The sequence below is a fragment of the Dipodomys ordii genome, unplaced genomic scaffold (assembly GCF_000151885.1).
Source record: "Dipodomys ordii isolate 6190 unplaced genomic scaffold, Dord_2.0 Scaffold36, whole genome shotgun sequence".
Classification (NCBI taxonomy): Eukaryota; Metazoa; Chordata; class Mammalia; order Rodentia; family Heteromyidae; genus Dipodomys; species Dipodomys ordii.
In genome coordinates, this window is record NW_012267252.1 from 135,648 (window position 1) to 146,257 (window position 10,610).

Sequence of the window (10,610 nt, forward strand, 5' to 3'; positions counted from 1 at the left end):
TGACAAACCAGCATTCAGGAAACCTCTCAGAATAGAATTACTACAACCAATTGTTTTCTTTCTGATACCAAAGGCTGACAAAACAATGCTTTCTCCAGATGTGTGACATTCTGCAACAGAGGTTCCCAGATTTAAAATAAAATATCTAGGAGCTCTGGAACAATGTTTTCTTAAAACATATCATCTCCACCAGCTCTCCTAATGGTGGAGGCACAGTTTCTTCCATTGTTAAGAGGGGGTAACTGAGGACCAGAATGGCAAAAGCACTTGCTAGATCTAAGTAAATCAGAGAAGAGGAGAGGGCCCTGAGCGCCAGCTCATTGAGAAAGGCACCTGGATGTTCTCCAGGTATCTTAAACTCAACATGTCCCAAAGTAAACCAGTTCTGTCACTCCTCATCCCCCAAGCCAGAAAGCCCAGGGAATTAGTCCTTTCTCTTTCTTCTGGGCTCAAGCCCAGACAACAGATCCTGCTTCCTGTTTAAGATACATTAACTCCTTGCTTTCTCTACCTTCCTGGTTATCCCTCCAATATGGCACATCTACAACCCTGCAAAAAGCACACCAGCAGGCCAGTCTCTAGTCCTGACTCTTTACGATCATGGCTGGGCAATACTAGACAGACATCATCTCAGAAAGGTATCATCATGCTAATCCACTGCTCATTTACTCAACAATGTTTTCTGAGCCCCCACTATGTGTCAATCACTTTCCTAGGTGGAGGAGCCTAGCAGGGAACATACTTGCCCACACTTCCAGCCTTGTGGAGCTTGTACATGCATTTTCAAAAACATCTGATGATCTCAGAAAACAGAAATTTAACTTGTTAACTGTGGCTTTGGAGTACAGAATCTAGACAACCTTTTAAAAGGGTTTTGTGCTGAAAGAAAATTTGATTTTTTATAGTAGTAATATTTTATAATTATAAAATTATTCAGGTTTTATCATCAACTCTATAATGCTTTCCTTCTCTTCCACAAAAAAAAGTGCTCACTCCATCTTGAGTCTATCATTACATTTATCATACTGGATCCCAGTTGTTATTTACAAGTCTGTTTCCTGTGCTATACCCTGAAATCAATGCAGATAGGCAGTTTATTTTGTTCAACTTTGCATGCTGATGCCCAGCATGGTTGTTCAGCAAATACCGGTAGAATAAATGATTATAAAAGAAAATGCCTACATGCGTGCACACATGTTTATGATACGCATTTACAGAACACAGAAATCTCCAGTGTTTCACATAGTTCTTTAGGTTAGCATTTATATGTTGTTCAGAAAGTACTCTGCTGAACAGCCCCACCTCCTTAAGAGCAGCGTATCTTTGAGTGCCATCTGCTGGCCAAATAGAGGAAAGCTCTTTTGGTCAAGCAAAGAAAGTATCCATGTTAATTTGTGCTGAAATAGTAAACAAAGAAGTAAATAGTAAACAAAGCTGGTAAGTAGCTCCTGCAACCAATTTACAGATCTGATGATGCTAGTGAAACAAAACAAAATAATTAGAGGCACACAGTGACAGTCACTAAATACTTTTTTGAGGGAAAGGCCTGGATATCGAGACTATGGGTTAATTTCTTCCTGTCTATTCTTAATTTAATATTGCTAATGATCACTTTCGTGTGGAAGCAGGTTTAAAATATCAATTCTCTAGCTGTCATAAAGTTGTAAAGTTGTCACAAAGTTGGTAATTCCTGTCTATTCATTCTTTGAGTTAGATCAAATTTTCCCAGTATTCCCTCCAACATGTCATCCTTATCTGTCCAGAAAGAGGCCAGTGTCACTTTTCTCTCTTGCTTTGGTTCTGGTTATTTTTGAGACAGGATCTTACTTTCTTACTTTCTGGGTGAGCTGGGCTGTAATCCTCCTATTTATGTTTCCCATTACAGCTGGGACAACAGGTAAGTACCATTCTGCCCACTTTTCTGTTGAGATAGGTTCTCGTCAATATTTTACCTGAGCTGGGCTTGAACTAGATTCAAGCTACCCTCAAATCAAGTATTTAGCAGCAAAAGTAGGAGGCAAGAAAAGGTACTAAACTGAGGCTGGATATAGAGAACTCAGTCAGTACTTAACAAACGAAAATATTTGCTACTTACTATGGATCTACTATTCTCCTGGTAGGGCCATAGTAAGTTAAGTATAACATTCATGGGATCATGGCTGAATGGCAAAGTGCTGAGAAAGGTAATCTGGGAAAGAACTCACAGTGGTTTGAACTCACAGTGGCTACCCCATGAAGCAGTGAATGGAGACAGTATAAACCAGGCAGCCTCCTAAGAGCTGATAACAGGGTAACAAATCCACGTGTGAGAACAAATAAGCTATCCTCTTCTTGATTCCACACTCCCATGTCAGATCTGGCCTGAGGACCCAGACCCACTGTCTCTATCTTTTATACCCATAAAAGCCCATCCCTGCCTCATTCCTTCTCTTCTCCCTGATAATCCACTTAGGAGAACTCTGATTCTAAATAGAGACAAATAACCTCATATCAAAGGTAAAGACATCATCATGGGGGGGAAAAACTTACCAAGGGTAATACCAATCATCTCAAAAATTAACTTGGAAGAGGAGAGAACAAAAGAAAAATAATTTGAAGAGTATAATTAGGTTGCTACTTCTTACCAAAATACACATCATTCTGCACATACGAATGGATGCACACAGTGGATAGATATGAGAGAAACACAAGCATCTCTGGTGGCAGTTCGAACATTTCATACACTGACCATATAAACAAAGCATGTGACTACTTACTATCCAGGAGGCTCTGAGGAAATGTCTGCCAAGGGGCTGACTGTTGAGCTCTGTAAAAGTCAAACAGAAGATAAAACACTGTAGTGATTTGTTTTGACTCAGAGGTTTCAAGTCATGAGAAAGAGAGAAGCTACTGCCCTTCCCTCATTTTGATAAGGGCCTCTGGGAAACGAGGGCCTGGATGAAAAGGCTTTGGTGCTGGCAAAGGGCTGTGCTCATCTTTGGGAAGAGGATTTGGGAATAGTGGTGTCTGTCTCTTATACCTTGATCTTTTGCCTCCCAGTAGCTACAGCAGCTGCCCTCTGGGAGGGATAGGAGATGGCTTCCAGTCTCATCTTTATCTTCAGTTGCAGCTCCAATAGGCCCACCACCAGACTAACATGCACAGCATGCCCTTCACCAGCATTTCCCAACCCTTCGTCCTCCTTCCCAGTCCACTGCAAATCCCCTCCGTGCATCCCAAATGCCACACCCAGAGAGAGTCACGTAACAGTTTAGACACAGAATGTACAAAAGTACAGTGTTTAGACAATCCATTCATTAGGCTTGAAGATTTACAAGTCCGGAAATGGGGAAAAACAGTATTTCACAAAACCCACTAATGATCATGTCAGCATGAATGGGGGATGCTTTATATAATACTGGGCCACTACACAAAAGGAAGCAAGCTACCAAAAGCTACATATAGAGAAAAGGAAATATAATTATGCAGTTCAGTCTTTCTTTCATTGTCTTGGAGAGAAAATTGTTAAGGATTTATTTGGGTTGAATATATTAATGTAAAAATTTCCTATTAAAGATCCTATCTGTAAAAATGACCATTTTTATGGAAACCAAGCTATCTACAGAAGAGACATTTAGGGTTAAAAGGGGGGAAAAAGGAAAAGAAAAAGAAGATGTAAATGAGGGAATAGGAGATGGCAGGGAAGGAGAGGAAACATTCATAAGGCTAACCCACCTAGACCTCTGCCTGCCAAGACTTCTTCCATCTATAACAGCATTCTGTCCCAGGACAAGGACTCTACTTTCCCCTCCCCTCTCCAATCACCATTATTCCCCAAAGAGGGCCACTATGACTTCCTCCAGACTTTGTGGCTACAGTAGTGTTGCTTGCCCACCCTCTCTCCTTGAGTCTCCTACTTCTTGGCACCTGTACCATTCTACCTTTGAAGACCTTGTCCTGGTCTCTACCCTTGAAAGATTCTGTGAAATCCTCCAGGAACTTCCTTCTAAAATGTTTTCATAGCAAACTTTTATTTTATTTATTTAATTATTTTTTTCCCAGTCCTGGAGCTTGAACTCCGGGCCTGGGCACTGTTCCTGAGCAACTTTTGGCTCAAGGCTAGCATTCTACCACTTGAGCCACAGCTCCACTTCTGGCTTTTTCTGTAATTAGAGAGAAGAGTCTCACAGGTTTTCCTGCTTCAAATTGCAATCTTCAAGATCTCAGCCTCCTGGCACCTAGCCGAAGCAAATATTTTAGCCTGTATGACTAAGCACTAAGTGAGCTCTTTTCATTTTTTAATGCTGGTCCTGAGGTTTGATCTCAGGGTCTGTGCACTGTTCTGAGCTTCCCCTCCTCACCCCCACTCCCCGAAGGCTAGCCTCTACCACTTGAGCACAGCTCCACTTCTTTTTCTTTGGTAGTTGATTAGAGATGAGTCCCACTGGCTTCGAACCTCAGTCTTCAGATCTCAGTCTGAGTTGCTAGGATTACAGGAATGAGCCTCCAGCACCCAGCTCTAAACGAACTTTTCTATACTGAGACTCAGATTTGTATATCTTCTTGCCCTTACTTCTGCTGCCATATATCCAAATTATACCCATGCATCTCTTTCTTCCCTCTCTTCCTTCCCTTCCTTCTTTCTTCCAGAATCACATGTTTTCAATCAGTGTGCACATGCCCACAGGTTTCCCTGGTTCTTTGCCATATATTCTAACACTAATCAACTATTTGTCTAGCAACTTCCAACATCTTTAAAAACTTCTTAGACCTTTCCTGTGAGTCCATCTTTTTTTACTTCTCTGGAGCACTAATCTTTCTCTTTTGCTCCAACAATCACTTCTTCCATTTCTCTGTACTGTTCTTCCTGTGACTCATCCCAATGGAAAAGTGTCAGTTCCCTTTCTTGTCTTGTCTTTGAGAGAGAGAGAGAGAGAGAGAGAGAGTTGCTGAGGATCAAATACATGGCTTCGTGAATGGTAGGCAAGCTCTTTAGTATTAAGCTACATCCCTTTGGTTTGAGGCAAAGTCTCAAAATATAGCTTAGGCAGGCCTGAACTCACTATTCTCTTGCCTCAACCTCCCAGGTACTGGGATTATAGGCATGGACCACCAAACCTGTCTTCCTCCTTTCTCTCAATATGACCTCCTTCCATCTTTCATCTACTCCCATCATCTTTCATCTACGCCCAGTGCTTCAACCAGGTGACTCTAATTGACTTCTTAAGCCCTTGCCTCTTCGTACAGCTCTCACAGCTGGGGATATGCCCTATATGATACCCAACCAACACTTCAAAGTCAATTATCTGAAACCAGCTCTCATCTTACCTCTGTGCTTATTTTCTTCCCATCTTTATGTGACATATGGATGTTCTTATTCTTTTAGCTGCCTGGCCCAAATCCTAGTTGTCTCCATCCCTTCCCCTAATTCATTATTCTTCATACCAACTAGTTCAAATGTCCCACTGCAGTTCACTTGGTGATCTCACATCTGCCCTTCCCCACCTTCAGGGTGGTACAGGCCCTCACCCCTACAGGCTGGCTTTTGCAGTAACACTTTGACTGGAGACTCCAGGCAATGATACAATTCTAAACCACATCTTTACCAGTGATATATCACTGGTATAAGGGCAAAACTATCATCTTGATAGCCATTTTTTCTAAGCCTCTATAATCCAGAGTCAACTCTCTTTTCCAAGACTGTCTTTCAGTATTCTCATCTCAAATATCCTGTCCCAACATTTATTTAGCTCTGAGTGAGCACTACCTAATCTACTGTTGGAGGACTTCACTTATGAGTATGACTGACCTGTCAATTCCTAAAGATGAAATCTTTTCAGTGCGGGTCCAGGTCCTCTGATGCCTGGCCCATACACACTTAGGACTAAGGATGCCAGTCAACTGAACCATTGTGAAGAGAACTCAATGCATCAGAGACCTATTTTGCCCACCATGCCCTGGGCAGGGTTCTGCACCTTAGAAGCAGGCTCTGCTCTCAGGAAGGTAGCTGTTAATTCTAGTTGCCTCCCATACTAGTTGCAGAAGGTCTCTTTTTATTTCTGGACTGCTTTAAAAGTAACTTCTGATTCATTTTGGCCAAACTGTTATGACAACCCTCCCATTCAGCATCTCAGCCACATTAGTTCTTATTCCAGAATGAGCTGTACCCACTTTGACTTCAGCCCTACAATTCCACAGAGGCTACACCGGGTTCTTGTCTACTTAGCTAGAAAATCAGTGCCATGACCCCATCTTCCCATGTCTTTAATCACCTTCCTACCTTGATTGTATACATGGCAACTTACCTCTGGTGCCTCCTTCAAGTTCTGAAGGAGAGCCTGGCGTCTAACAACTGGCCTCCTACTCCATCATCCTACAATGAATTTCAGGCTTTCTGAGTCCTAGAATTGCAGCGACTGGCCATGGCTCACTGGCTTCTGTCTCTCTCCTCCCAGAGCCCTTATTTCTCCAGACCTTCCCTGGTTTGAGTCTCTGGAACATACATGTCTTTCTACTCCAGTCACTTGTGCTAGTGGTCTGACCTTTTGTCTTAGTTATGCTTACATCTCACAGATCCATTAGCAATTTCCACTTTCCTTACCATCATTTGTGGACCTTCTTGGCCTCAGCAGTACTGTTATTCCTTTTTTTCATTTTTTCCCCTTAAAGCTATCTTTCCTCCTAGTTTTGTCAGGTAGCCCTAGGCATACTTCTAAAAATATTTAATTTAGCCTTTCAACTGACTTTCTCCCTACTGCCTTCTATTTTTTATTTATTTATTTAGTTAGTTATTTTGCCAGTCCTGGGGCTTGAACTCAGGGCCTGGGCACTGTCCCTGAGATTCCTTTGCTCAAGGCTAGCTCTCTATACTTGAGCCACAGTACCACTTCCAGCTTTTTCTGTGTTAGTAGTGAGGAATCAAACCCAGAGCTTCATGCATGCTAGGCAAGCATTGTACTACTAAGCCACATTCCCAGCCCATGCTATTTTTTAGTAAGGTATATTTTTGACATGGATCCCCATAAAATTATCAGTGCAAAGTCAGTTTCAAACACTTGCTTATGTCCAGACTACCTGACTTCGAATGCTCCTTTTCACTGAGAACCTTCTGACCTTTATCATTACAAATACCATTCTTCTGACAGCGCCCTACATAGAAGCAGCCCCCCATCACTGCTGCTGTTTTAAAAAAATAACCTCTGAGGTTGGTATCTCCCAGAACTACAAAAATAGATAAGGGAATTGTCTTTTTTTTTCCAGGGCTGAGGACCGAACCCAGGGCCTTATGCACGCCGGGTGGGCGCCCTTCCACTGGGCTAAACCCCCAGCCCCCGGAATTGTCTTTTTTTTTTTTAAATGAAGCTCATGAAAATTCAGAGAAAGTATTCAGAGGCAAAGGGTCATCCTCCAATTAATAATAAAGTATAATACGGCTCTGGTAGAATAGGGAGGAGTTTAAATCACCAGCATTTCCACGAACACTTGGAACATTTCCTCTATGAGGAAGATACCAAGCTCAAAAGGAATCCAAACAAACGCTAACTGTGGAGTTGAGGAGGGTCTAAAACAGGAGTCAGAAAGCCATGCAGCTGAAAAAGAACCAGCACGGCCATCTGTCACCTCAACTACAGCAAAACCAGAGAAGCAAATCAAACCAAGCTTGAAAAGGAACGGATAGCATGAGGAAGATGGGAAGAAGTACCTGTGGTGGGCTGGCACTGGGAGAATTAATCGTCTCCATTTTTTCTAAATCTGCCTCTAACTCTGTTTGGCACAGGTTGAGATCTTTTTCTAGATTAGTCTGGTTCAAGAAAGAAAAGATGAGAAAGAAATTTTTAGTTTAGAGGAAAGGGAGAAAGGATGGAAGGTTAAGTTTGAAAAATGAATTGTTTTTCGTGCCATACTTCAACAAGGCTACTATGCCATGACCCAATCACAAGAGCTCACTAGAAATTAGTTAAAGACGTGAAAGCAGAGAATGTAACATTAGACACGTACAGTAGAAGTCCTGAGCATCAGAGCTGCAAAAGTCTATCCTACTTGCTAACGAAAACTACCAATACCATGAACACCTACCTTTAAGGAAAGGCCTACTTGTTCCCTTGTTGCAACTGCGACAAATACTCTTGTGTCAGAAGAATAAGTCAATACTTGAAAACCTCTACACATTAGTATATGTCTTAGCTACTTTATTAAATTATTTTATCACCAAGCCAAAAAGAAAAAAGTTACTACATTAAAAATAATGATTTAAGAAAACAAACCCACACCACACTCACACCAACCAAAGCTAGAGAGCACACACACAGTCACGGAGGAGCACAGCGGAATTACCTTTCTATCCTCTCTAGGAAGGATAGAGCAGTCTCCAGGAGTATAATCCCATATCTTTTTGGGAGGCTGACGGGAAGCAGAGGAGGAAATGAAGAAATGAGCATAAAGACATAAAGACAAACACAAGGCTGGTTCAAACAAAGAGGGGTACACTGGGAGAGCTGTGCCAACATAGACAGGAACTCAAAGCAAAAGGCTGGGCATTCAGCCCAGGACACACAAAAGTGTGCTGCCCTGGAGTTGGGGGAGACCTGGCACCACTAACAGGGAAGTGGGTTCTACTTTTATGTTTCAAGAGCAAATTATCATTGGATTATAAATACTGAAACCTTAAGAAAAAAAAGAAAATATTAACACAAATTTCAACAAAATGACCAACTTTCAATTCCTCATTGTCCCATTCAAACTAAGACTGACACTGGAGAATCTACATTTTCTTTTTGAAATAGCCTTTTCCCTTGTAAAACAAAAAAATCATTGTATGCTAACAAATGTATGAACCTAGCAATTTGGTTAATAGAGGGTAAACTGAACTAAACATGTTTTCTGTAGCCATGAAATCTGTGTACAAAATGGGTGTTAAATAGTGCACCAGACAATTTCACACCAGCTGTTTTGAACTCTCCTTTTAGGGTTTAAATGGATCTTGATGATGTTGCTAGTTGTAGAAATATAACTTCCATCTTCCATAGAGACCAATTGCAACTTAGAATGTGAGCAGTAGAATGGAAGATGATTTTTCTTTTCTCTCTTTTGCCCCTTCACAATTACAATTAGAACTGAGATGAAAAGTATACCAAGTGATTGTTGGAGAGTTAGCCAGCACAGGACACTTAGAAGTTATAATACGTGTCTAACAATGCAACTGATTTTCTACTGGGTGGGCCTTCTGGTTTTGCCTCCATACCTATACTATGAAATCACCTATACTATGAACTCTGGGAAGATGAGAAATGGGAGATCATTCAAAGCTCAAAACTGTTGTATGTAAATCTTTGTTATTTTTAAATTTTTTAAAGAGTATGCATAATTCTTGGCAACTAACTCTATGGAAGCATTCAAATTAATTTACTGAGAAATTTTGCCTTGAGTTTATAGATGGAAATCATGTCACTTTCTATTTTAAAAAGCAGAAGGGAAAAAAGAGAAGAAAAAGCTGCCACTCAGGTACTAATTTAATTCCACATCGTGTTCACTGTTGATAGCAACGATAATGGTAGCCCTGTGTTAGTATATTCTGCATTTTGTAAAGTGATACCAGCCATTATTATTCATCTATAGCACTAAAAATACTTAGATAATTAGTCTGGGGATGTAGACTTTCTGAGGTCACATATATTACCCACACACCCACTTCTTTATCCTAAAACTGCCAGAAAAAAGCATTTACAAATAAGATTGATTTTAAATATCATCCTCCCAATAGTCCCTTGAGTCTTGGATTATTTGCTATTCTATAAAAACCTATTGCTTAAAAAAACCAGTTCCATGTAGGTGGTGTTAAGAGAAGAGGGTTGAAGAGGAGTCTAGTATATAAGTTCTGGTAGGTTCATTCCAGGACAGTTAGTGTAAGCAATGCAGAAATGATGATCTGTATGATGAAGTACAAGTTTCATTTTCACCTTTAAGGAAAAATTTTCCAAACTCATTTCCATAGTTAACACCCTCTTTTTATTTTTTATACTACCCGGGAAGTAGGTTTCTTACTCTTATGGTCCACAGTGGTGGGAGCAGGAAGATAGGATAAAACATTTCTTCCTTTCACCTTTCTTCCCAAACTGTTGGTTCAACTAGAGAATGAGTTTATCATGAATATACCTCAAACCATGAAGAACTAACTGTTCATCTCAATGCTGTTCCACTGATTATGTTATTTTGGCAAGTCTTCCAAAGTATTAACTTTTACAGTAAGACCTCCACAAAGGGGAACAAAACTATTAGAAGGCTCTATTTTACAAATGGACTATGTTTCAGTATTTATTTGAGATGGTTATTGTCCTTTGACCACAGCTTCAGGTAGCAACAGTGTTAACTTACCAACTTATTCTCATGGCTTATTTGTTGTATGCAGGGACTAAAATACTCTTGATTACCAACAACAAAAACCATTTTATTAGTGAGGGGAAAAAGAACATAGCTTTTCCCCCTAAAAGTTAATATTTCAGATAAGATTCGTTAGTTCAGTTATTTAGCAGATGAGGAGATGGCTAGATATGTATGGATCCTGAAAGGGATTTAAAAAATAAACAATATGGAATCTTTATTGAATACAATTAAAAGCTAGTAGCTACAGTTAT

The 10,610-nt window shown here is 40.5% G+C and overlaps 1 protein-coding gene across 6 annotated transcripts in view; it reads right to left on the bottom strand.

The window, feature by feature from the left end:
- Sorbs1 (sorbin and SH3 domain containing 1) overlaps positions 1-10,610 on the bottom strand; it is a 236,646-nt gene that overhangs the window by 42,916 nt on the left and 183,120 nt on the right. For 5 of the 6 annotated variants that reach the window (XM_013017802.1, XM_013017801.1, XM_013017804.1 and 2 more), the window contains one exon: positions 2,757-2,806. In XM_013017802.1, the coding sequence (XP_012873256.1) occupies positions 2,757-2,806 (50 nt within the window). Of the gene's footprint in view, positions 1-2,756; positions 2,807-7,681; positions 7,781-8,313; positions 8,380-10,610 lie in introns of all 6 variants that reach the window. The other variant, XM_013017797.1, reaches the window with a different exon arrangement.